This window comes from Miscanthus floridulus, chromosome 10 (assembly GCF_019320115.1).
Source record: "Miscanthus floridulus cultivar M001 chromosome 10, ASM1932011v1, whole genome shotgun sequence".
Classification (NCBI taxonomy): Eukaryota; Viridiplantae; Streptophyta; class Magnoliopsida; order Poales; family Poaceae; genus Miscanthus; species Miscanthus floridulus.
The window spans coordinates 378,947-406,229 of NC_089589.1; the positions used below are offsets into that span (position 1 = coordinate 378,947).

The following is a 27,283-nucleotide window of genomic DNA, read 5'->3' on the forward strand; positions in this document are numbered from 1 at the left end:
ATGTGTTTATCTGGATGTTGCATATGTTTTCACACATATGTTGCAAGTGTTTATGTGGATGTTGAGTATGTTTTGCAATGTTTTTAAGTGTTTTTGCAAGTGTTTCAGAAGCATGTTTTTAAATATTTCATTATCTTTAGACGTATGTTACAATTGTTACATCTGGATGTTTCAAAACTATATCCTTTGTTGCATCTCCCTCCTCACTGTTGCCCTGCCTTGATGTCAGGCGCGGGAAGCAAAGGCAAGCGGAGGTGATATCCGCTGGCGCGAGCGGTCCCCACATGCATGCGCGGGCAAGCGGTAGCATGCTGCATGTGTAGCAGCAACAAGTGGGCACGCAGCAGCATTAGGCTGAGGCAGGTGCAGCGGCTCGTACGTCCAGATCTGCAGGCGCTAGCCACGCCCTTTCAGTAATGGAACCACGTGTAATAACTGCAGAGGCAGAGCTTCCATGCATAGGGCCAAATGGGCCATGGCTTCCCCTCGTCTAAACATTTTCTTATAATAAGTAATTACGAGTAAGTACTTCATCCCACCACTCAAGTGACAAGAAAATACTAATATGACCCCTCTTTTTGTTAGTAGGAATAACATAACATGTGGGTCCTTGGCAAGCAAGCTCTCCCACAAAATGACTGTTGTTAATTTAATTGCACCAGAAGGCAATGACCAATGGGGCAATGGGTCATGGATGGAGCTACATATGCATGTCAGCTTTAATTTGCCTCTTGACATCACTGCACTGTTATGTTGTTTCCTCGCTGGCCGATCCAGTTTGAGACGCAACTACGTAGGCACCAGCTCCAGATGTTGCTTTGCTGCCTAGTAGGAGCTGGACTGAGAGTGAGAGATGCACACCAGCTCCAGCACCAGCAGTACCAAAACTCCAAAAGCTAGCAGCAGGCCCAGCTGCATCATCTCAGTTCAGACTTCAGACAGTACTCCTCCATGATGCATCATTGTAGCCGCATGCAGCATGCGAATGCGTCTTTCCATTCTCTCTCTCTCTCTAAAAGGTGATTAATTTGGATGGGAAAATCGAGCACAAACTAAAGCGAGGAAAGCAAAGAGTAAGCGTTGCACATAACTAAAAGCTAAAAGCAAGTGCTGTAATACCAACAAGCACATCTATCAAGTCTTAAGCTAGAAGCATTCTTCTTTTCTTTGGGCGTGCGCGAGCACCTGGTATATATTGACACAAGAGCTGCCAGCCGGCCATTGCAATTTGCACGGCTATTGCTACTACTTGCATGCAATCACTCGATCGTGTCCTCCTGCTCCTTTTCTTTGCCCGCCATTTCATTGTGCTGCTACTTTGCTAGCTAGTTTTATTTGACTCGGTCTCTTCTTTACTCTAGACATCTGGGGGCACATGACCAAAATCCTTATTCGGTATGGGTGCGGAGCCTGCCTCACCTAGGAGCAACACATGGACATATGTCGAGAAGTGATTGGAGGGAGCCGCGCCGCGTCGTTGTCTTCACCATGCGACACTCGAGTGTCTTCTGCGTACAGATGTGAGGGTTAGGGGTGGGCGAGGTGTAGGCGGAGCACGGTGCTCACCACCAGCCATGGGCACCCGTTGACAGGCGGAGAGGGATAGGATTAAGGTTTCAATTTAGGGTTTATAGCTCTCACTCCAATATCCTTTGGCCCTTAGAAGGATGGCCCGAGGTGGCAACCGTCCCAACGATGCCTTGGTGTTTAGACGGGTGGCGAGGCAAGGAGGCGGCAGTGGTGCTAGCCTACGGTGAAGGACAACCGGTGAGCAAGGTTGACGCGTGGGGTGGGAGGGGGGGGGGGGGGGGGGGGGGGGGGGGGCAAAGGATGTCAGAATAGAAACAAAGCGGGGAAGTTAGGTGGGTGGCTCAAATTTAACTATGTTTATATATTTCACATTAATCCTATATAAGATATAGAAAAGCCCCCTTGTACATGCATCCCTATATGCAGTTCATACCTGCTGAGACACATCAATACATGAAGCTAACCTTTTACGAATGATGTTGAATTGAGAATTATCCAAGCTACTCGCTCCCTAATTAGGACAATTTTATTTTTAATGGATCGCAAAAGCATGTTTGTATAATTGCATAAGTAAAACTAGCTAGTGTGCTCTGAGCCTCCGATTGGTTTTGCATCCTGGTGTGCGGTCGTGCCTTAATTATATTAGCGTTTCTGAAATCATCAGTGGTCCGTGCTGCATCTGCATGTCGTACGTGTCTATCGCGTGGCAAATTAAATCCATCAAATCAATGGCATCGGCAATTCGGTAAGAGCTACCTTTGCTTGTGGTTAATGAACAAGTAATAATGATTGGGTACATGTACAACGTGTTCTTGTAAGCCAAGACTTGTTGCTTTGTTATCAAGACGGAGGAATCAATCATTCTTACGTCCTTAGGATGCCTTTTCGACCTGCTAGTGTCGACGTCTACTCCTTCTCTATCTAATAAAAAAGAGATTTGCTAAATTTCATGGGTTTGAATTTTAGTTTTTCTTTTAGACGACCGTTATTGCATATATTTTATACTAATATAAAATTATAGTTTTAGATTATTGCAATTTTTTGTAGACACAATCTGTAATTTTTGGTTCCGTGAATTAAAAAAGCAGTTAGACAAAACCACAAGCTTGAAAAAAAATCTGATATGTATTGACAAAAAGATAATTTAACAATTTAGGATTATTTCTATAGACAGATAAGGACAAAAATTTGATATGTTATGACACAAAGACAAATAACAAATCGACAATGATATGATGTGGACGTCCGTTCGTCTGGATGCCATCGCCCGCACTCCGCCTCCCACACTGCCTTATCGAGCGCCGCTCGTTAGTCCGCTTCTCCAAAAAAAAAAGACAGTGCTGCTTCCTTCTCCAGTGCGAGGCTCCTCGCTGCAGTCAGCGCTAGACTGCTCGCCGTGGCCTTCTCCGGCGTGCTGGCGCCGCATCCGCCCCCACCTCGCACTGCTCCACGCTCCTCTCCCCACTCCGCAACGCATGGCATGGCCACCCACCCCGCTTTAGTACGCCCCCGTCCCCTGCCGTGCCATGTCGTGCTACGTCCTCCGTCGCACCTAGACTAGGTGTCTAGGAGAGGGGGACGTCGCTAGCTGGGCCCAGGCCAAGCGTAGGGGCAGCTGGCCGCTGCCACGCTGCTCCACCATCCTCGGGCGTCGGCTGGCTAGAACCGGCCGTCCCCCCGCTCTGCGCTACGTTGTACAGAAGAAGGGTGAAAACGCATGTTGCAAGCCTATGTTTCATATGTTTCATAGATATGTTGCAAGTGTTTCATGTGGATATTGTAAAAGTAGATCAAGATGTCGCAAATGTTGCAAGTGTTTCAGAGGCACGTTGCAAGCGTTTGTTCAAAATGTTTCATTTGTTTTTCAGACGTATGTTTGCAAATGTTTTTTATTTGGATATTGCATATGTTTCACACATGGTGCAAGAGTATGTTCCAATGATTTCAACATGTATGTTGGAGTAAGTGTTTTCATGGCGCAAGTTGCAAGTGTTTTATCTGAACGTTATATATGTTTCACACATATGTGTTCACTTGTATGTTCCAAATGTTCATCTATTTTAGATGTATGTTGCATTCAAGTGTTTTTATGTTGCAAGTGTTTTATATTTTTGAGGCGTGTTCAGAGAGTCATGGGGCACGGCCCAGGTGTCGGGGGATGGGTTGTGGCGAGCCGGTTGCTCGCGGATATGGCGCGCCTGGGATCCTACGGACGGGGGCGTGCTCGTCCTTATCCTAGCTCCCGGTCTCGCCCGTGCGGAAAGAGGGGAGCGGTGTCGTTGGAAAGGAGCCACGGGCGCAGCGCAAGGGCAGGGTGCACGTGCGGGGCGTTGCGAGGCAAATGGAGGCAGGCCGCGTGGGCGTCCAGACGCTAGCCATGCCCGTAACAAATCACAGAAGTGAAAATTTACTTTATTAATTGGTAGTACAAGAGTATTACCTGAAATCATCTTAAAATTCAGGCACCTAAAATATAGAGAAGTGAATAAAAAATAGACATCTCATTTTTAAAAAAGTTATTCAATTCCATGTTTAGCTAGTATATTTTTTAAAAATAGTAGTATCAAGTATTATGTAGCGCACTGGCAGAAGTTGAGAAATCCATCAAGTTTATATAGATGGAGGCCGTCGGATCCTCAATCTGGTGTCCACGACCGTCCGATCTGACTAACTACTACCAGTCTACCACCTGCCCCGTCCTCCCGTCCCAGTCAACGCCACCGTCACTTCAGTTGAGGATGGCGTCGCCGGCTGCCGTGCTCGTCAGCAACGGCGCCATCTGCGCACACGCTCCCCCATCCGCCGCCGCCTTCCTCGACTCCACGCCGGGCGCCTACACCACCGCCCGCGGCACCCTCCTCTGGTGGCCGCGCCACCTCCGCCGCCTCGCCGAATCCACCGCGCTCCTCGCCCGTTCTCACCCTCACCTGCTCGGCCTCCCCCTCCGCCTCCCCCGATCGCGCGCCCTCGACCTCGACTTCCTCTCCATCCAGTCCCTCGTCAACCCCTCCGTGCGGGTCGCCATCCACGAGATGCGCACTCGCCTGCCCATGACCAAGGAGGAGCATTTGGCGCTCACTGCCCTGGTCAGAGGAGCAGGAGCCGATTCCATTTCTGGTTCTGGGGACGGCCTCGACGTCTTCGTCCATGTGGGGAAGTATGCCCCGCCGGTCTTCGGAGAATCGGGGGCCAGACTTGCCGTGGCCGGCAGGGGAAGGGACGCCGCCACCGCCAAGTACGCGCCCTGGGCCAGGTCGGTGCTGTACGGCAATCTTAATTTCTGCAAGTTTTGGTTGCTGCGTGAGCTGAGCTAGTATTCCTTATCGGCTTATCTTACCCCTCAACTGAATGCATGCAGGATTCGGAAGAGTATGGAAAAGATGAGGCCTCCTGGGGTCACAGAGCTCTTGTTGACTAATGACGGGGATCACATTCTTGAAGGCGCTGTCACAAACTTCTTTGTTGTCTGCCAACAGGCGAGTCCAACTTCTTTCCTATCTATGAGTGACATCTTGTTGTGATTTTTATAGATAATATGCAGGAAGAATCCTTCTGCACTTACACTGAATGCTAATGATATTATGGAGTACTCAGTACTCAGATCAGAACAGAGAAATGAGTTAAACCATCCATGTAATGGCAAGGCACAAGTGAAAATCATATGCACTTCCTTTCACAAATTTTCTTTTCATCATTTCTGGTCACTTCTACTCTACTTTTTATGTCTGCTGCTGCTGCCTTAATCGTTGTCCTGTCATCATATAAATGCACATACTCATCAGAGTTTGGGCTAAAATGACGATCCTTGGTGCCTTCCTATGAATGGATTCCAGGATGTCCAAGCCTCCAAGGAATGACCAAATATCTTTTCATTTTTCAGATTTTATTGTTGTATTTATTTGATCTCTCTAAAAGCACCCACAACATATTGCCAGCCACACCACATGGATCTTCAATACTAATGGTGTACACTACAATTTTTTAACAAAAGCAAGTGCATTGTCATGTTGGAAACTTGGAATTTTGAATATAGTTTTTTCTTCTGTACAATAACCGGTGTATTTCTCCATAGGAGGAACGTGAGAGGAATGGGCAATTCTCTAATCAAACAATGGCTGCTAAGTTTGAAGTGCAAACAGCGCCACTGAGTGATGGAGTCCTCCCTGGGATTATACGCCAGATAGTGATAGAGTAAATATTCTTCGTCTACTCTGATGAATTCCACTTGCTTTGGCTTCATCATCTTGTACGGTTTTGGAGAGAGTGAAGCAAATTTCAGGATACTGATAAAAGTAGCTGGGAGGGACCTTATGCCTGCTTTGATATTACCTTCTTTCATCTCACAGTTTTGCACTCTGTACTCTCTGCATTAGGTTCAGTGGACATGCAGACCTAATAATTTCATCCTAAAGGGGTTGCGTAAGAGGGAGTGATTGATGCTGGAATCCTGACTGAGATATTATGAGCTAGAGATAATACCAAATGCTGATGCCTTGTAACAGAAGTTGTATTTCTTTGGACTAGGGTGTGCCATGATATTGGAATCCCAGTACGAGAGATGTCTCCATCGTGGTCCAATAACGAAATTTGGAAAGAAGCATTTGTTACAAGTAAGAATTTTCCCTCTCGGATAACACAACCTGCTGGTACATGATGACCTTATTTTGAGCATTGGCTGCTGCTAATCTGCTATTTGGTGTACCATATACATCATAACTGTAACAGGTAGTTTAAGGCTTATCCAGCATGTAGAGTCAGTTCAAGTACCTTTATTTTGGGAGGACATACAATCTAAAACCTGGAGCGATGTACCTTGGGCGGTGAAGAAGTTTCAGGTATGCAATGCTTGTAGCGTCTTTGCACATTTTTTCTTCTTCTTTAGGTGATATTAAAGCCTGTTTGTAAACTTGTCAAAATTCAAAACTAGGGTGCTGGCTGCATTACCACACAAATTCAGGTTAGTTCTTCTTCACAAGATTTAGTAGATCTTCTTTTATTGAACACTTGTGATAGCTGACTCACCATGTAGAGGGAAATACTGAAGAGAGCAAGAAGAGTGGAGTACGGCATTAACAGTCTCCTTTGAGTTATGAGCATTGTCGTTGATTCATTTGAAGGGTGTGGGCTTTGCCGCTTTCCATAATGGTACTATGGCAATATATAGGTAACTTTGTGAGACCTTGTAACACTGCATTTTTTGTGTGGAGAATTCAGACATTTTGGCTGCTCTGTGCTTTATTTGTTGTCTAACCAAAACAAGCCTCACATCTGGGAAGCAGAAGAGGGAAGGCAACTCAACTGGATAGCGTTGGAATCCGGATGTGATGGGATAGAACACCACCAGTCCACCTCTCATAGCCGGGTAGTAGGGATTTGAAAGCCAAAGGTCCTGGGATAGTTCCTTTGCAAAAAGGGTATATCAGAAATTGTATATATACTGTAGTTGATATCCATCCCAGTATCTGATTTGAGGAATTAATTTCGTCTCGGATACATGAATATACAGTGAAGGGCGGGCCTGGTGCAAGCGATAGAGTCTTACCGCCTGTGACCGGAAGGTTCTGTGTTCGAGTCGCGGTCTCCTCACATTGCACAGGCGAGGGTAAGGCTTGACACTGGCACCCTTCCCCAGACCCCGCACAGAACGGGAGCTCTCTGCACTGGGTACGCCCTTTTTATACATGAATATACAGTGATGGAATGGTCCCTGCTGCGTTCAGTGGTCACTAGGCACAGGCAGTAGCGAAGGAATCCCATGCATGTTATTATGAGGATGGATCAGATTTAGCTAACTATCGGAGTCCATTTTTGATTTGTAGCTGCAACTAACTGATCTGATCTGTTTGCCGTGTATGTGTATGTTCTAAGGATGGCAGGGTCATCATGCATCCTGAATGAATATGAATGGATGAATGAATGAATTTGGGTTCCGCAAATGAAAAAAACATGGAACCAAGGAAATGTGCATGTGTCTCATAACGTAAAGGAACGCCCAAGTACAAGATGGCCCAAGCCCAAAAGGCCACGCAGCGCGGACTCACATAGGGCCGGCCCAGTCTGCCAAAAAAAAAAAACCAGACAGCAACCGCCGGCCCACAACGACCCACTCTCCTCGCAGCTGCATTCTCTTCTCTCGCCTCCCCCAAGAGACCGACTCCCGCCGCCGCCGCCGTCGCCGTCGGCCTTCTCCAAGCAGCCATGGACGAGTGGATTCGCCAAGCCGAGGTGTGGGTGCGCCAAGCCGAGAGCTGGATCCGCCAGCAGCCCCCGGAGCAGATCTATATCGCGGCCGCGGTGGTTGCCCTCACAATCCTGCTGCTTATCGTAGGTACGTGCGCTGCCAAACCTAGACTTCTTCTCAAATTCCCTGCATTCTTGAGTACGGAGTATTGTGCTGCCAACGCCCACGGATTCTTATGTGGCCCAGTAGGCATGGAATAGGTGTGTTCAGTTTTGCGGCAGGGGACTGCTTGGGGTGGGATCCCTGGAGAAACATTCTCGCCCGCCTAAATAAAAGCGCCAGAGTTGTTACTGGTTAAGTTTTTTTTTGTTTGTCCTCCATTTAATTCATTCACTGGAGAATATACTAGTTGTGGATCTGGAATTGCATATTTAGCTCTAGACTAGTGTGCTGTCTGCTTCATATATCTGGGTAAAATAAAATGTGGCCGACTCCATGCCCTGGATCATATGGGAGCTGATTTGGGCAGTGGAGGAAAAGGCTATAGTCTGATTAAATTAAGCAACTACAGGAGATCAAGCCACAGTTACCTAATTTATGAGGGGAAGAAACAGTATCATCGTTAGCCGTATAAATTAGCCGATCTGTGGAGTTTGTGAACATTTATTAGTTTTGCAAATTATAGGTGTGCTTAGAAAGGAAGAACATAGTGGAAATTTTGAGCCTTGGTTCATTCAGACTCTGAGGTGTCATTGTGCCACAAGTTAAAAGATTTCAACAGGGCAGTTATGATGGAGTGCTATCGATTAAATAATTGAAGATTAGGCCCATGTTTTTATTTTAACAATAGTTGGTGTGCATTGTCAATTGTTCCAGCTCTAAGATGATTTAGCATTTACAGTCCTTTAACATGAGGTATCTGATGATGGCATGTTTATGTTATGAAACGAAGAGGGGGTTTACTTTTTGTTCAGAGATACCTTATGATCTAATATACATGAGGTGTCATGTGTCATGCTCTCCATATTATCTGCTTCCACCATGTTGCTTGTCAAGATCTTTGCTTTATCATACCACAATTCATTACATTAGAGTCGTGAATGATAAGCAATTACTTTGTCTGCCTTTCTATTTCCGCAGCATCTTGTTTTAAATCCTCGAAGCCAAATACTATAGTGCTATCTGGGCTTAGTGGCAGTGGCAAAACTACTCTTTTCTACCAGGTAACTGCTGTTCTTTTTGTCTGTGGGGTGTAGGGTTTTACAGGTGAAGGACAAGGTTGTAGTATCTAGTTTGCAAAATAATCTTGTCTCAAGTCTGAACATCATTTCGCGCGTTAAATTCTAGCAGGATATCTCTTTCTTATTGGTTGGATTTTGTTTTTTTCTATGTAGTATAATTTGGTTTGGTTAGACTTGTCTATGCTCATATCTGGTTCTAGAAGTACTGCATTGCGATACCATTAATACCCAGGATTATATTTGTATCAATACTGTTGTAACAAGTAGGTGGGTTATACTATCTTTCATTTCTCTGCTAATTCTGTGTCTGCCTGTCAACTTCGGGATGGATCATCACATCAAGGAACTGTGACTTCAATGGAAGAAAACGATGACACATTTGTGCTGCATTCGGAGCAAGAAAGGGTAAGATGCTTCTAGAGTTACTTCTTTTTCCAACATATTGAGATAAAAAATAAAATGGATAGCATAGTTTCTTATGAAGAAACATGCATTTCTTGACTGCAATATTTTTTGCTAAACCATCCTATATCATTTTTCAGAAAGGCAAAGTAAAACCTATGCATGTTGTTGATGTGCCTGGTCATGCAAGGCTCAAGCCCAAGCTTGATGAAGTCCTGCCTAAAGCAGCTGGGGTTGTTTTTGTTGTTGATGCTCAAGATTTCTTGTCTAGCATGCAAGCTGCTGCGGAGTAATTTTTGTGCCCTCTGTTTTAGTTTTTATGAAATGGCTTTGGTGTCTATAACTCTATATCATCTACGTTTACTTGCTTTTGTGCTGGATTGAAATTAGAAGTGTGATTAGGAGCCTTCTTCATATCCCAAGATTGCAGAAATTATTGTGTTTGATTATTTCCTTATTGTAGTTAACATGGTGTGACTAGCAGCCTTCTACATATTTTAAAAATTGCAGAAAATTACTCTTTTTTGTCATTTGTTAATGTTGTTAAAACCGCAGAAAAGTTACTCTGTTTGATCATTTGTTAATGCTGTTAAAATTGCGTAACAATATTGCCATCCTTCTGGTAGGTATCTATATGACATTCTGACAAAGGCAACTGTAGTGAAGAAAAAGGTTCCCGTGCTTATATTCTGCAACAAGACAGATAAAGTTACGGCCCACTCAAAGGAGTTCATCAAGAAGCAGTTGGAGAAAGAAATGTAAGGACAGGACAGCTCTCTCATCCCAACATTTACTGTACTTGCATAATTAGAATTTGAATGACTGAAACCCAGTAGTGCATAAATGCTGTGATTATGGAGCTTATTCCTAGATCTGATGTGCAGCACGAATGTATCCAATGACTTTTACATGATATTAAGCTGCAAATATAAATGGAATTTATTTGGGTTGTGGAGTAGTAGCAGCAGGTCTTGCATATCCCCTTTTCTGATCCCAAACAGATCTATGGTCCCGATATGACTCGTAGGCACCTTTAAGGGAGCATGCAAAAAACATGTGCACCAGTCTCCAACTGATGTGAAAGATTAGATTCACGAGGTTTGTAATGCTGGCCTTCTTTTCCATGTTGTAGAAACAAGCTTCGGGAATCAAGGAATGCCATATCATCAGCTGACATAACTGATGAAGTCCAGCTCGGGGTCCCTGGAGAGGCATTCAACTTCAGCCAGTGCCAGAACAAGGTGGTTGTTGCTGAGGGTGCCGGTACGACCGGTAATGTTTCGGCTGTTGAGCAGTTCATCCGGGAACATGTGAAGGCGTAGATTGTTCTTATTGTTCTCATTGCTGCGAATGGTTCACCTCATGAGGCAAGACATCCATTGCATATACCTTCATCAGGTCCTCTGATGATAGTTTGAGGCACAATCATATTCTGCACCGCTTCAGCTAACCCTTGTTAGAGGCATTAGATGTTGATTGTTAATTAATGCCTGTCAGTCATCGGGTATGAGTAGAGGCAGTTAAGAACTGTCTCCGGCCATGGTGGTTTCGCTAGATAAGGTTGATACTTCCCTGATTTTTACTACTCTCTGTTCTAAACTCCCTGGTTGTAGTTCAAGCAAAAGTCTGGATCTGATCAAAAGCATCGGATATGAATAGAGCCTGTCAAGAACTGTGTCTGTGTTTTTCGGAAGCCACTGTTTTATATGGTGAAACACTGTAAGACAGGCCTCACCTTTCGGAAGCAGAACACGGAAGGCAATTGGATAGCTGTGGAGTATTGATATAGTCTCAGAAACATATGGTGTCTTTGTTGGGCGGCTTTGGGACAGAACGCCATTCCTTTTATATTTGAAAATGAGCTTTTGTTTGAAACCGAAAGCGCTTGTGGTAGTTTGCTAAAAGGAAAGGGAGAAATTGTATAGTTCAAAACCCATGTGTTTGTGCATCAACATTCTTTTCCAGTTTCATCTACAAAGAGTTCTGATATTCCATCCCAGGATCTATTTGATTTGTAGCTGGAGCTGCAACTATTCTCGCCAGAGTATGTTTTGAGAATGGTCCATGGTAGGATCAGCAATCAATATGAATTTCGGTTCCTCAAACTGCACTCTGCTTGCAAGCGATGATGGACCAAAAAATAAATAAAGATTGTTGTTGTAGGAATCGGATCGGATGGGATGCATCAGGCCTATAACTATAATTCTGGTAACAATAGACATCGTTGCTTTGCTTGCATCGGTCAAGAGTCAAGACTGATCGAAGAGCAAGACCATGCATCAAGTTGCTTGGTGGTTACACTCACTCAAGCAATCATATTCCTAAAAAATCACACATTCAACCAAAAAAAAAAAATCCTTCAAAACTTGAAAATGCCTTCTGATAACCTTAGAACAACTAGAGATCTAGCCTTTAGCTCTTGCATAACCATCATTTGTTGATGACCAAAATTTGAAGTCTTGAAAAGCTAGCTTAGCTGGTTCCCTAAGCCAGCTTAGCTAGATCATAGATGGGACATCACCATTGTGTAGCACTCATTGACCTGAGTAAATGTGTATATATAATCTTAGTTGAATTCGGGTGGGAGCAAAATGGCTACGGAAAGTCCATACTTGTGAAAACCAGCTAAACCTTTTTTAAAGTCGGCAAAGCTAGATTTTAGGAAAGTCTGAGTTAAAGTTGTAATTTAGCACGACTGTGTAAATTGTTATGACTTGTTCCTAGGTAGACCTCCCCACCCAATAAATATAAAGGGTCACCACCACTTGATGGCCTCGAACTGCATCTATCAACATTTTTATATTTTAACACCTTTTTGTATTTTATCCCATAAGCCTACTTTTTCAACCCCATCTGATGTTCTTATCTCATCTCCATGGCATAAGAAGGAATCCTAGTTGGCCTATTGAACCTAGGGAACATCAGAGCGCGCTTGCTCAAGTGGAACCCCTCTCAGGTGAGCGTTCGACGGGTCTACTGATGGACCTAGTTTTTCAAAACCCGCTAAGCTAGTTTCTAAATCTGGCAAGCCGCAAAGGTGTGTATGTGAGAGATGCATGCTGTGTGTGCGTGTGATGGCGTGTTCTAGCATCGACCGTCACCGATGAGACTGTCACCTCTGTTTGTTTTTTAGGCAGGAAAGGGGGAAACTACCGTGCAAGGATGAGAGGCTTGTAGTTCAAGATGAGTGCGAGCACTGCACCGTCGAGCTTGTCATGATTGTTAGGCTCTCTGCCGTTTCTGTTGTATGCCAACGGAAGAGAAGACCTGCAAGGCATCTCGGTGGGCTGCGGCTGCGCCCTGCGCCATCCATAAGACCATGCATGGCTCTCATGTGTGCCATGGATGCGTCATCAGCTAGCAGACGCGCCGCGCGGTTGCTTTCACGGAAATCCGCCGCCGTTTCCACTGGCATTGTCCGCTAGCTGGCTCTCCATCTGTCCAGCCCACTGTATGTGGCCCTCACACCATCCGTCCATGCATCCATCTCTCTCCCTCCCTTTTTCCTCTCTATAAACAAAGGCATCTCTCACAGCATCATCTCTCTTTCTCTCCCTCCTCCCCAGTGACAAGAGGAAGGCCGCCGGCACAACATCCAGCCCGTCCCGTGTACTCTCTGATCCTTCTTGGTGTTTTGATACAGGTTTGGTTGACAGATGTGTTGATTTTTAAGAGACTTTGATGGGTCTCTTTACTTGCTAGGATCGATCAATCCTTTATTTGGTGGGTGGGTGCATATATGTAAGTGCTTGTTCATGTATCTATACTATATATTTGCTACAGATTAGCGGAAGGAAAGATCCATGGACATGAGCTCCAGCACCACCAGCAGCACTGCAGCAGCATCGGCTCCCCACAACCACCAGCAGGTAACTTGGTGATCGCCTCCTTGCTCTCGATCCTCCCTTTCATGCTGGCTACTTTCTTTCCATATATATATAGATCGATATGCAGGTGAGACACGAACATATTTGTTAACCCGTACACATATAAAGGTATGTGTGCAAGTACTCGTTAGATAATGCATGAATATTCTCCATGAATCAATTGTTGGATAACCTTCCAAATTAACTCAAAGTTTCCTAAACTTTTATTTATTTATTTCACCCTCTTGATTTGTTAGTCTATAGCGTGCATCATTAACAAGTATCTGGAATTTAGTTAAACAAAGTTGCCACTGCATTTTTGGGGCGATAGGATCTTTACACCATGTATCTTCTTCTCTGGCCTTGGCGACACTAGAGATTAAGGTTTAGGGTTGATGCTCACCATAGTCCTGTGAGCCTTGAGGGAAATCCTATGGTGGCAGAGTGGTGGTGGAGGATGCGATAGACCGAAGCCTAGAGGGTGACAAGGATGAGGGAGCAATGATAGGGAGCGCCGCCAGAGATGAAGAAGGGCGATGATGTGCAAGGATGAGGGCATGGTGGAGAATGAAGGTGAATAAGGCACTGTTGGTGGGATGGAGGGGAATAAGTCTGCGAGGGTAATGTGATGCAGGCGACACACGAAAATCGACATCTCGAGCATGGGGGCTCAAGCATGCCAGGGTAACACCCATCATCCAACATTCCAACACAGGTGAGCGAGTAGTAGGGGGCACAAGAGTGTGTTGGGTACGGTACTGGTGGCGGCGTGGGTAACGAGTAGGGTCTAACTTACGGAATTAGGCTTAAACGGGGTAGGAAATGAGGCATTGGATCACACTGATTGGCGACTAATATTCAGGTGTTGGGCTTCCTAATGCCAAGTAGGTAATGGATATGTTCCCTATGAGGAAGGGGATTGGTCAAGACAAAGTAGGAAAATGGGCTATCGTACGTATCCCATGGATTGACCATCGTACAATTTAGTGGGGATAGAGAGGATGAGGCACGTGATTGACTAGTTTGTGTCCAAAGCGATGAAGGTGCGACACATACATTGGCATATCTAAGATGGGGGCTTAGGCGTGGTAGGGTGTCTCTCAGTATCCAACACTAGTGAGCAAGGAATTAGGACTAGTGTGGGGTTGGGCGAGGGCAGGAGTGTGTTATGGTAGTGAGGACGACACTGTAGGTGACTATTGGGAGGTGGAAAGGAGGTGAATCGAGGGGTGATTAGGGTTAAAAGGGGTTGCAAATGGACTATTAGATTAAATTGATTGGTGTCCAAAGATTTTGGTGCCACTTTTCATGAAATACACAAGTGGGCTAGGGATATAGGCCCTATGGGATGATGAGATCAGGCAAGACAAAAGTGGAACCTATAAAATATATATTTGGTTTTAATGTGTCATACATGTGTACTAGCACACAATACAAATAAGTTACCCTAGAACGGTATGACTGGTTATCACACATTCTAGCCAGTATAGAAAATCGCCACTTTATTTCCATCTAAAAAGGTAGTAAACATTTCATTCTATGGTTTTGAGCAAGCTTGTGCTTCATGATTATTTAATTTGTTAAATCATGAAGTTGGGTGATAAGTGTAATACTATATCATTATTTATTTTTGCTTGCAGTGATAATATGACGCTCACACATTTGTGCATCCACAATTTATTTGGTGCAGGAGGTGATGGTGTCATCCCCCATTATAAAGGAGGAAGCTAGGAGCCCAAAGCAGGCAGAGGCCACGCAACAAGCAAGTGGCAGTGGGGAGCGTAAGCCGCGGCCACAGCCGCCTGAGGCTCTCAGGTGCCCACGTTGCAACTCCAACAACACCAAATTTTGCTACTACAACAACTACAACACAACACAACCGCGCTACTTCTGCAAGGCATGCCGCCGCTATTGGACACATGGCGGCGCCCTCCGCAATGTCCCTGTTGGTGGCGGGTGCCGCAAGAACAAGCGCACCTCCGGATCCATAGGCTCTGGCACCTCATCATCCTCATCCGCTGCTTATGCACCAATATCCCCCCGCACTAACACCAACTCCAGCAAGATGAACATCAACACACAACTAATGATGGTGCCTAACATGACCTTGCCTGCCCCAACGATGATGGGCTTATTCCCCAATGTGCTCCCGACACTTATGTCAACTGGTGGAGGCGGCAGCTTTGACTTCACCATGGACAACCAACATGTCTCCCTGCCCTTCACGCCAGTGCCGGTGCTGGCTGCGGGAGGGAGTGGGACAATGCCATCTTTCTTGGAGATGTTGAGAAGAGGGCTTCTTCCTGGTAGCAGTAGCTACGACACAGGCCTCGCGATGAGTGGCGGCAACGACGAAATGGACATGCCATTTTCGCTACCATCGTATGGCACAATGCATGGGAATGGGTTGAGTGGCTCAACCACTAATGATGCTAGACAACTGGTGGGGACTCAGCAGGGAGTGGACACCGACAATGGTTTTGCAGGATCAGCTAGAGTGCAGGAGGAGGATAACAAGGCCATGGTGAAGAGTAGCAAGAGCAACAATGGTGGGTCATTTTTGGACCGCTACTGGACCAAGCCCAACAACAACAGCAGCAGCAACATGGGACAACAGGGGTAGTGTGCTACGCTGCAGAGGTGCTGCTGCTGCTGCAAACAATGCAATTGGATAGTAGTACCGGTGAAATTAGTAGAGTCTAGTAGCCTAGGACGCATGCATTTTGATTTATTTAATTTGGGTCATGATGGCAAGTCATCATGAATCACCTTTTTGTTCATTTGCATGCTTTGATGAGAGTTCATTTCTAGTAATCTATATATCATTAGACATTAATCATTTGTTTGGATCATCAGTTCTAGTGGATATTTTCCTCGTTTCTCTTATTCTTTAATTTGTTGACTAGTTTCAAGTTTAGTACTTAATTTGGATGGATGAAGCAGGCTATTTAACATGCATTTGGTAGCTAGAAGCCTATGGATATACTATTGGTAATAACAATTTATATGATTCATTCATCAATTTATGGTCGTTTCGTTTAAATTTTGTTCTAAAATTTTTTCAGTCGAAAAAATCTATCCAATTTCCCTATAAATCTGGTTTTTTTCGCCTCTCATCTAGGTACAACTGTATATGTTCATAAACAAACACATACCAATATCACACCACACACACTCACACATACGTACACAAACAGATCTTACAACTACACCTAGACTCCAAGTTCACGTCTTTGAGAAGATCACCGAAACCGTGCAAGGCTTCGCAGAGGACGGACACGTCACAGTCTGTTTACAGTAGGCACCGACGAAAATGTAGAAAAACCCGACCGGCAGCGTTGCCACTCGAGCTAGGGCTCGTTCCCCTAGAAATCTGGTTATTGTGGTGAGGCGGTGACCGGGAAAGAAAACGTTCAGTCAGTCCCACTGAGAATTTCGCTGCAAAGGGAAGTTGGAGGAGAGAGAGAGACAGAGGTTTGTAAATCTGTTGGATCCCCATGTGGTTCGTGCGATTCCGATGATGACCGGCGGCGACGACCTAGCCGCACTCCACGAGCAGGTCGCCCTCGCATCCTCCGCCGCCATCTCCGCCTCCGACCTCGACCTCGCCTTCCAGCTCCAGGTCGCCGAGGCCATCCAAGCCTCGCTCTGCTTGCCCAATGCCGCCGCCTCGTCATCGTCGTCGCAGGCCGTCCCCGAGTCCTCCTCCGACGCCGCCTACGCCTTCGCGGTCCAGGCCGCCGACCACGCGCGCGCCGAGCAGGACCGCCGCGACGCCGAGGCCTGCCGCGCCGCCCAGGCCCGGGCCGCCGCCTCCGCTCGCATCGCCGCGCACGACGCCCTCTTCGCTCGCGACCTCGCCGCCATGCCCGAGGAACAATGGGCCCACGACGGCGACTACTTCGAGCGCCCCGTCGACTCCTCGCCCCGCCCGCTGTTCCGCGTCTTCTCCAAGGGTATGCCGAGCAGGGACGTCGTGGGCCCGCGGGACCGGGACCCCAGCATCGCCGTGCTCGCGGTGGCTGTCTGCAGGACGCAGGGGGGAGTGGTGCTCAGGATACAGAAGCCGGTGGAGCGCTTTGTGGGCGGCCGCATGATTGTGGAGGTTATGGCGCTGATGGAGGGCCTCGACGCCGCCCTGGGGTTGGGCATCCGCAGTGTCACCGTCGTCACTGGTTACCGCCCGCTCTACAACCATGTATGCCATGACAACTCTCTACCTCTCCACCTTCACCTATTCTATGCTAGTTGATTGAGATGCCTAAGAGATATGGTCAGTCTAGTTGAATCAATAAAAAAACTACTTTTAGTAGATTTGGTGCTGCTGTTCCCATGTGCTTAGGATATTTCCCCTTTTCTAGTGCCTGTTCAGTTCTGAATCTGAGTGGAGAAGCTAGCAGAACTGTACTGTCTGCTGGATTGGATTTGGTTCTTTATTTTAGTGATGCTTGCACTATTTATCTGAACTCGCGCTGCAGCGGAAACAAAAGGATATAACCCATCAGATTTTTTCATTGACAGTCAGTTCTCAATAGTTTCTGTACTATTGATGCTTCCTTCTTTCAGTTACCAGTTCGAACTGAAAACATTGTACTGTTTTTGCTACCCTCCCATAACAAAGTCTCTCCTGCTCGGTTCCTCTAAAAAACAAAAACATAAGAAAGTGTTAGAATTTGATATGTCAAACTTCCTTAACCTTTTGTGGTTTGAGCGTATTTCTTTACTCATGTCTTGATCAATACATCATGTTTTCAGTCAATGGGCAGTTAATGAAGATGCCAGTCTAAAATTATTCAGTACTCACACACACTTCCCTGTGTTTCCCTTTCCACTTCCCTGTGTTTCGGACTCAGGTTTTGGTCCCCAGATGGTTTTCTTGGGGGATTTGTTACTGGATCCTTTGGGATTTGGGATCAACCTGTAATGTGTTTTTTTGAACTCTCTTTTCTTGGGGGATTTGGGATTTGTGATCAATTCCTGCCATTTTTGTTCAAGAAAAAGTACTCACAAACACTCCACTGTATGTAACACTAAAATGGAGTATTCGTTGTAACACAACTGCATGGTGTTAGATGTTTCAAGTCATTTGTTCAGCAAGATCTTGTAAACTTGAAGGGTGATATGCGTCTGGTTTGGTGCCAATCTTTGTGATGTATACATCTTCCATTCCATGTGCTTAGATCTTAGGCATAGGCCGCCAAGAGATATTGATACTAGTTGATTGAGTCGCCCAAGAGAAACTTAGTTTTAGTATATTTGGTGCTGCTGTTTCCATGTGCTTAGGGTATTTCAATGTCTGTTCAGTTCTAAATCTTACTGAATACTTACGTGAGTGGAGAAGCACTGCAGTGTCTACTGGACAGGATTTGGTTGGACATTAGGCCTTAACGTATTCTTGAAATGAGTGTTTTGTGGCGCCATGATCCCAACTTGTCTGAACATGCATTGGTTGTCTTGCTTATTGCATTGCAGGGGGGAAATGATATATGAATATGATGGATCAGACTTTTTCCATTGATATCCAGTTCTCAAGAGTTTCTGTACTTGATAGTTCCTTCTTTCAGCTACCAGTTTGAACTGAAAAAATAGTATTGTTTTTTGCTACTTTCCCTATTCATAAGAAACATAAATAAGTGTTAGAATTTGAGATGCCAAACATCACTAACTTTGTGGTTTCACTCCAGTCAATGGGTAGTTTCACTAAGATGTCAGTCTACAATTATCCATTACTCACAAACACCTACTAAGGTGTTTGTAAACCCTAAACTGCAGCATTTGTTGTAATACAACTGCATAATGTTTTGAGTCATTTGTTCAGCAAGAAGTGTAAATCTGGAGGATGATATGGATCTAGTTCAGTGCCAGTTTTGCTGTTGTGTGCATTGCTAAGTAGAAAACTTCTTAAGAATTTTCTTTTGTTCTGGTCTTATGATGATACCTGCCTACCCTGTATGTGCTTGACAAATCATAATAATTCACTCTTCTGACCATATTTTCCTAATATATACTCTCTGCATTTGCAGATGCTTGGCATTTGGCGCCCATCAGGGAAGAAACTGGCAGATATGATGAATCAGGTTCTGTCAGTCCAAAGGAAGTTTGATCAATGTGAAGTCTCACTTGTTGAGCCAAACCAAGTCAGCTATGTCGTAAAATAAATTAGCAACAGATTCACTAACTGTTCAGATTGCCAAAGCTCTTGCTGCCAATGTTAGCAAGGAGAAAAGAGAGAGCTGCGCCATCTGCTTGGAAGACGCTGACATTACCAAAATCCATGTGGTTGAAGGTTGCACACATCGCTTCTGCTTCTCGTGCATGAAGGAGCATGTGAAAGTTAAGCTGCTCAATGGAACTTTCCCTGCTTGCCCACAAGAGGGATGCACCACAAAGCTAAGTGTGGAGGGCTCAAGGGTATTTCTTTCGCTGCGGCTGTTAGAGATCATGGTGCAACGCATGAGGGAAGGACAGATCCCTCCAAGCCAAAAGATTTACTGCCCGTATCCCAAGTGTTCAGCCTTGATGTCCTTGGGGGAAGTGATCCATCCGATGCAAGAGTCGTCCTCAAGGTACACAGCTGCTGATGCTGCCACATTGAGGAAGTGTGTGAAATGCAGAGGCTCCTTTTGCTTGAGCTGTAAAGTCCCATGGCATGATGGGATGAGTTGCTATGAGTACAAGATGAGGTACCCCCACGCTCGCCCAGAAGATGCAAAGTTACAGAACCTGGCAAGGCAGAGGCTGTGGCGGCAATGTGTGAAATGCAAGCACATGATCGAACTTGCGGAGGGCTGCTACCACATGATCTGCGTGTAAGGCCCCATTCTCTTTATTATTCCATAAATTGCACAATGCAAGCATCCTAAAAATCTGCACTTATTATGTTTGCCAGTGCTAAGAAAAACTTCTGTTGTACGTGTGTTGCTGCTTCTTGCATTGCAGGTGCGGCTATGAGTTCTGCTACACGTGTGGGAAAGAGTGGAAGAATAAGAAAGCAAGCTGCTCCTGCCCGCTGTGGGATGAACGCAACATCATCAGAGAGGAAGACGATGATGACTACGAAGACGACGATGATGGTCTTTACTACTAGAAGGCTGTTACAATTCCTTTCCTTTATTTATGTTATTGCAGCTACATACTAGCCTGCCTTGGAAGAGTTTTAGTATCCCTATATATCCCTAGTATTAATGTTAGCAGCTTAAGTATATTGGAACCTACTAATTAAGATGCAATGGAGGGGGAAAAAAACAAGCAGAGTTTGTTTGTCGCATTTTGGACCGGCCGTGCCTTACCATTAGTGGGTCTCGCTCCACTGAATGTTCTGGGTGGTGGCATGCATAGGCATAAGAGTGGTGGTGTGTAGTAGTGGCATTGAAGTGGGCCAGTATGCATGTGAACCTCTACCACTCTATATGTGCTCTTGTGTTGCGTACGGAGTAGATGTAAACATCGTAATCCTATTGAAACTGTACTAGGCCCTGTTTGGGAGACATTCTCCGTGCTGCAGCCTCCAGGTAGCGCCTTCTGGCTTCAAAAGAGAGACCCTACCTGCGTGTGTACGGGTGCTTGTATCAACAACGACAACAAAATTTTTAAATTCCAAATAAGTTAAGGTAGGTTAGAGTTAAAACCCAGCAGAAGCAATCAAGGTTCAGGCACATGAATAGCTGTCTTCCAAGCATTTCTATTTAAGGCTAAGTTTTTAGGTATATTCTATCCTTTCAAGTCTCCTTTTATTGCCTCTACCCAAGTCAACTTCGGTCTTCCTCAATCCCTCTTCATGTTACTATCCTGGCTTAGGATTCCACTACGCACCGGTGCCTCTGGAGGTCCCTGTTGGACATGTCTAAACCATCTCAACTGGTGTTGGACAAGCTTTTCTTCAATTGGTGCTACCTCTAATCTATCACGTATATCATCATTCCGAACTCGATCCCTTCTTGTATGACTGCAAATCCAACGTAATATACGCATTTCCTCGACACTTATCTGTTGAACATGTCGTTTTTTCTAGGTCAACATTCTGCACCATACAACATGGCAGGTCTAATCGTCGTCCTATAAAACCTGTCTTTTAGCTTCTGTGGTACCATTTTGTCACATAAGACACCAGATGCTTGCCGCCACTTCATCCACCCTGCTTTGATTCTATGGCTAACATCTTCATCAATATCCCCGTCTCTCTGTAGCATTGATCCTAAATATCGAAAGGTATCCTTCCTAGGCACTACTTGACCTTCCAAACTAATATCTTCCTCCTCCCGAATAGTAGTGCCGAAGTCATATTTCATATACTCAGTTTTAGTTCTACTGAGTCTAAAACCTTTGGACTCCAAAGTCTCCCGCCATAACTTCAGTTTCTGATTCACTCCTGTTCGACTTTCATCAACTAGCACTACATCGTCCGCGAAAATCATACACCAAGGGATGTCCCCTTGTATGTCCCTTGTGACCTCATCCATCACTAAGGCAAACAAATAAGGGCTCAAAGCTGACTCTTGATGTAGTCCTATCCTAATCGGGAAGTCATCCGTGTCTCCATCATTTGTTCGAACTCTAGTCACTACATGTCCTTAATGAGCCCGACGTACTTTGTTGGGACTTTATGTTTGTCCAAAGCCCACCACATAACATTCCTTGGTATTTTATCATAAGCCTTCTCCAAGTCAATAAAAACCATGTGTAGATCCTTCTTCTTCTCCCTATACCGCTCCATAACTTGTCTTATTAAGAAAATGGTTTCCATAGTTGATCTTCCGGGCATGAAACCAAATTGGTTCATAAAATAACTTAGTAAGGAGTTACTGTAGAATAGCCTTAACCATAGAATAACTTATTCTATAGCCACCTTAATTTACGATAATGTTTGTACCAATTTACGATAACATGAATATGCATTTACTATACTTGTGTTACTACAACTCACGATGATATTTACCATAATGTTCTAGTAAATCACTTAGTAAGGAGTTACTATAGGTAAGGTTATTCTGCAGCTGGCCATAGAATAACTTATTCTATAGCCACCTTGATTTACGATAATGTTTGTACCAATTTACGATAACATGAATATGCATTTACTATACTCGTGTTACTACAACTCACGGTGATATTTACCATAATGTTCGAGTAAATCACTTAGTAAGAAGTTACTGTAATCTCGTAAATTAGTATGGTAATTATCGTAATTCAGAGTGGCCACAGAATAAGTTATTCTATAGTCAGCTGCATAACAGTATATATATATATATATATATATATATATATATATATATATATATAGAGCCATATATTTATTTTTTTGTATAATAACTACTTGCCACGTACCTATATGGATATACGTAGTCTCAACATAGGTGTGTAAGCACACTGGGCCAATTATAAAGAGACAAGCATGATTTATGTCAATTTTTTAAAAAAATCTAAACAACTTTAAGTAAAAAAACTAAAAACTAAAAAGTTGTATATCTCAACGAGCGCTATAACTTTTGTATAAAAAGTATCTTTATCTGACACCATGTAAGAAATACATGATTTTTCTAAGACGACAAGCCTTGGTAGAGATTAATATGTTGTTGAAACTTTATATTATTTTTTACCATCTTATAAGGACCTCATCAAATGATAAAATCGAAAAGTCAAAACTAGGAATTTGTAGATCTCATTGATAACTACAACTACCATATATATAAAGTTTCTTTGTCGGACACCATACAAGAAATATATGATTTTTCTAAGACAACAAGCCTTGCTACGTGACTAATATGCTGCTAAAACTTTATATTATTTCATTACTACACAAATTCTTTTGCGCAGCGTTTGGTAAAGTGTCTCAGAAGCGGGCAGGCATTTCAACCGCCTCGGTTAATGCCTGGATTAACCAAGGCGATCATTTTTTATTAACCGAGGCTGTTCTAAAATCTATTAACCGAGGAGGGCCTTATAAGAGGCCCGTCTGGGAAAATCAGGCCATTTTCCCAGGCGGGCCTCTTATAAGGCCCACCTTAGTTAATATGGCCAAGCCCAATAGGCCCAGGTGAGGCCTGATAGCTAGAAGCAGTATAAATACAGGGTGTTATGGTTTCTCATTCACTCCTCTCCCTCCCCACTCGCGCAGTCGCAGCAGGGGCGCGCCTCATGGAGTCACGGTCGCGACTCGTGACGCTCCCTCCCCTCCCCGCGGTCGCGACACTTCCTTCCCTCCCCGCGGCCACGCCATCGGTCTCCCTCTCCCTCCTGTGCCTCCCTCTCCCTCACCCGAGCGGATCTAGAGGCCCCTGGGAGGAGCACGCAGGTGCGGCAGCCTGGCCACCCGGTGGCACGGCTCGCGAGCGTGGCCTCGAGGGCGCGGCCTCACGGCTCTCCGGCCTCGTCCCTCCACCACAATGGCGCCCCTCATCCCCATGCCCTTCGATCTCCTTTGCGACGGTGTCGGTGGTGGAGCGACGAGCGGTTCCGGTAGCGGTAGTGGAGCGGCGAGCAGATCTGGTAGCGGTGGTGGAGCGGCGAGCGGATCCGGTCATGGAGCAGCCGGATCTGGCCTCTCGTGCTCCCCCAGTGGCGGATCTGGTTCTCGAGGTGCAGATCCGGTGGTGGTGCGACCGAATTCGTAGCGGAGGTGTGGCACGGGTGCTCAAATCCGGCGAGCGACAGCGGCGGCCCGTGGATGGGCTCGCTAGGCTTGTCCATGGGTTTTCATTTTTTTTATTTTTTATTTGATTAACCGAGGCAAGCGACCATCCGCCTAATGCCACGATTAACCATGACCTTTAGTCTGAGGCGGTTGTAAAAACCGCCTCGGTTAACCCTTTTTGCCCGCCTTGGATAAGTTTCCTGTAGTAGTGTTTTTTGAGCTTGTAAACTTATTACAAATGATAAAAAATCAAAACTAGAAAAGTTGTAAATCTTATCAAGGGTTACAATTTTGATATAAAAATGATCTTTATCCAAGGTTATATGAAAAGATATGATTTTTCTAAGGCAAAACCTTGCCCCTGATATGTATGTCTCGTGTGAAATCCATGTAAGCGCTGAATCGATGTGCCACGCATGATAGAGGGTCAGGTAAATGACCATTTGGACCTTTTTACAACTTATAAAGGGGGCAATGTGGCAGAACCGCCCGAAATAACATGCTTTTGGAGGCACTCGTCTTCCACTAGACACTAAGCACCTCGAAAGTTAGCTACATCGCACAGTTCCGTCGAGCACACTCCACGGGAGAACTCGAATCAATCCACGTTTTACCTACAGAATCCAATAATGAGTACGAGCTTACAATACTTAGTCCATTTTATACAACAAGAGTTCTTGGAAATTATTTATTACAATACCAAGGTTCAGAGTGCGATAATTAAACCACGGAATGAAAATAAACATCTAGCGGAAACGATACAAGGATCCGTCTGTGCCCACCAGAAGAATCCTCCATATAAGAGCTACTCCTCAAACTACACCTGCAACAGGGTAAAATAAACCCTGAGTACATAATGTACTCGCAAGACTTACCTGACTAGTGGAAATAGTTTTTCGACTCTAAGGGGGTATGATAGGTAATATGGGTTTGTTGTTTTCTTTTTATTTGCGAAAAGCATTACTAGAAGTACATCCTTAAGATCAAGTTTAATTAGCAGTCATGATTACTTCATTAGCTAACCATTCTAGGTAAGCACCTGTTCTACTTTCAAGCAAGGATTGAGCAATTAAAACCAATTTACCATCTTTCATATTCCAGTTCTTACTACGGTGCTAGACCATAGCCAAGTCGTACCGTCTCACAAAAACAACGATTCGTGAACCAATGTATCCCAACTGGGTACCCTCAAACACACGCCCCGTTTGTACCCTAGGCACAAACAAGACCAACCCATCCACTCATGTCGAGGGGTACAGGTCCCCATCCAAAATTGGACCTAAGCCCCCACACTTGAGACCCGGTCTCAGTATGGTGCTTATACCTCCACCTTTCCCCGCCTCCAATTAGTCGGTCCAGAAAGGGCCGGAACCCACGACAAGAGCGTAACGAGCATTCCCGCTCCCATAAGCAAGTATGTGCTCAGAATAATAAGTCTGTGACCTGACTACCATCCACAGCAACAGACGGTCCTCAATCGACACGGACAGGGAAAATAGTGTAACCAAGCTAAGCCCCGTGGCCGCGGGACACAACTCGTCACACCCACCATAACCCATACCATATCCCTGCCCGGTCTCCATTTTTTCTTTCATCATTTTATCATGATAGTAATTATAATAATCACCTATTGTGAGTAACGACAGGTTACTCACGCTACCAAAAACCTAAGCATAGCAGCTACTCGAACCTATACTAGTAGGACTCATAGGACAGTTATATCTATGAAGGTGGTTTTCATAAGATTCCTGTAACGTAAATGCACATAACATATATATATATACAGTGATTATAAAAAGAATTAAGTCCACTTTTGGCTCCTCAACTATTGTGTTGGTCTAATTTTAACCCTCAACTACAAAACCGTCTAGTATCGGTACCCTAACTGTCAAAACCGTTTACTTTTACCACCTGGACGCGGGTGAGGCTATTTTGTCCAACGTGGAGCGGTTTTGACATATGTCTCAGTGATAGGTAGGGCCCACGTGTCATTGACTCAACCCCTCCCTCTCCGTCCTCACGTCCCTACGCGTCCTTCGCATCAGGGTCCTGCCACAGCGTACTCTAGCCTAGCCTCGAAGTCGCTCACCAGGTCCTCCTCCACCCATGCCGCCTTCACCCACTCCCTCTCGCCGCCGTCACGCCACTCCACCAGGTACTCCCACCACTTGCCTTCACCGTGGCCGTCGATCACCTTCTCCACCTCGGCCCACTCGTACATGGACTTCTCTAGCTCCTTCTACGTCGCCTCTAGCCCCTGCCGTAGCTGGAACGCCGCCAGGTTGCCCTTGGGTGTCTTGGTGAGCACCTCCTGGACCAGCTCCAGCGGCGTGCGGCCCTACCCGTCGGGGAGCTCTGGGTCGACACCCAACTCCAGCAGCGCGCGCACGATGCCCGCGCGGCCATACCCTACCACGATGTGCAGCGGCGTGAGCCCACCCCTGGTCACTCCTGGTGGCCCAAGTCCGCCCTAGCCACTGCGAGCGCGCACAGGCACTCCTCGGAACCCAGCCCCATGGCGAAGTGCACCACAGTGCGCCCCTACACGTCCTCTGCGTTGGGGTCCCGCTGTAGCGTCTTGTCCATGAGCAGCGCCGCCAGCGCCTCCGTGTCCACCTTCTTGGCCGCCATCCACCATGGCGTCTCGTACTCAGCCATGACGTCCGCCGCTATGGCCTCCACGGGCACCCACGATGGCTCATGCCCATCCTTCCACTCCACCAGGTACTCCATGGTGACGACGGCAGTGGCCAAGCCATCCTTCGTGAAGGCATGACCTATCTAGGCATGGAGGAGCGACCATCTCAGGCGTGAAGGCACAACCGACACGGATCCATAGCCTACGCGGCGCGGAGGCACAACCATCGCGACAGCGGAGGCACGACAGCGATGACTCACGTGACGACGGCCTTCATAGCGGCAAACATGACTGTGGCACGGCCTACTGCCTGGGCGATGGTAGCGGCGTCCTACTCATTTCCTGTGCGGCAGCGATGAACACGGAAGGGTCATCGGAACCCCACTGCCATTTGTTGCTGCTGCTTTTGTTCACGGTGTAGTTTGATGGCTTGTCTAGCTTGGTGCGGAAGCTCCTGGCGTCACGGTGTAGCTTGGTGTTTGACTTGCTGCCCATGTGGTGGAGGATGGGGGAACAAAGTAGGAGCAGAAGATCCATGCGCAGGCAGCTATGGCAGCGGCGACGCCTTGGCCGCGGTACCATAGCGGCGCAGCGAGCCGAAGATGAAGCGATGGGGTGCAAGGGGTCTAAGCTCGATGACCAGGAGGCCATTGCGCTCTGCCGTGCCCGCACCGAGCTGCTCACCGCGGCCGTCTGCCACCGCTACGTGCTCGCCGACGCGCACACGGCCCTCATGGACTCCATCGAGTCGGTCAACGCGCCACTGCACCACCTCCTCTGCCTGTAGGCGGCGAG

General features: G+C 46.0%; 3 protein-coding genes and 2 pseudogenes across 7 annotated transcripts; 4 read left to right on the forward strand and 1 right to left on the reverse strand.

The window, feature by feature from the left end:
- Positions 1-4,240: 4,240 nt before the first annotated feature.
- On the forward strand, positions 4,241-7,537 carry LOC136486034 (uncharacterized). Of its 5 annotated transcripts, XR_010766645.1 has the most exons (8): positions 4,250-4,783; positions 4,889-5,006; positions 5,603-5,721; positions 6,055-6,140; positions 6,256-6,365; positions 6,458-6,487; positions 6,560-6,694; positions 6,810-7,272. XR_010766645.1 is itself a non-coding variant. In XM_066482804.1 (7 exons), exons 1-7 carry the CDS (start codon positions 4,269-4,271, stop codon positions 6,614-6,616), a joined length of 1,035 nt encoding a protein of 344 aa, XP_066338901.1. In that variant the 5' UTR covers positions 4,241-4,268; the 3' UTR covers positions 6,617-7,273. The 5 variants fall into 5 exon arrangements, 2 of the variants coding, with proteins under 2 accessions (XP_066338901.1, XP_066338900.1); XM_066482804.1 differs by having other exon boundaries at positions 4,241-4,783; positions 6,560-7,273; XR_010766643.1 differs by adding an exon at positions 7,399-7,537 and having other exon boundaries at positions 6,458-7,194.
- Positions 7,538-7,602: 65 nt separating this feature from the next.
- On the forward strand, positions 7,603-11,348 carry LOC136486035 (uncharacterized). Its single transcript, XM_066482805.1, has 6 exons — positions 7,603-7,858; positions 8,852-8,930; positions 9,267-9,357; positions 9,495-9,643; positions 9,981-10,112; positions 10,487-11,348. Exons 1-6 carry the CDS (start codon positions 7,729-7,731, stop codon positions 10,674-10,676), a joined length of 771 nt encoding a protein of 256 aa, XP_066338902.1. The 5' UTR covers positions 7,603-7,728; the 3' UTR covers positions 10,677-11,348.
- A 1,552-nt stretch (positions 11,349-12,900) lies between these two features.
- On the forward strand, positions 12,901-15,843 carry LOC136487468 (dof zinc finger protein PBF-like). The gene is made up of 3 exons (XM_066484594.1): positions 12,901-12,997; positions 13,138-13,223; positions 14,911-15,843. The coding sequence occupies exons 2-3, from the start codon at positions 13,158-13,160 to the stop codon at positions 15,841-15,843; spliced, it is 999 nt and encodes a 332-aa protein (XP_066340691.1). The 5' UTR covers positions 12,901-12,997; positions 13,138-13,157.
- A 760-nt stretch (positions 15,844-16,603) lies between these two features.
- Positions 16,604-20,567, forward strand: LOC136487467 (E3 ubiquitin-protein ligase RSL1-like; annotated as a pseudogene).
- Positions 20,568-23,360: 2,793 nt separating this feature from the next.
- LOC136487308 (probable signal recognition particle 43 kDa protein, chloroplastic) lies at positions 23,361-27,025 on the reverse strand (annotated as a pseudogene).
- Between the last annotated feature and the right edge of the window lie 258 nt (positions 27,026-27,283).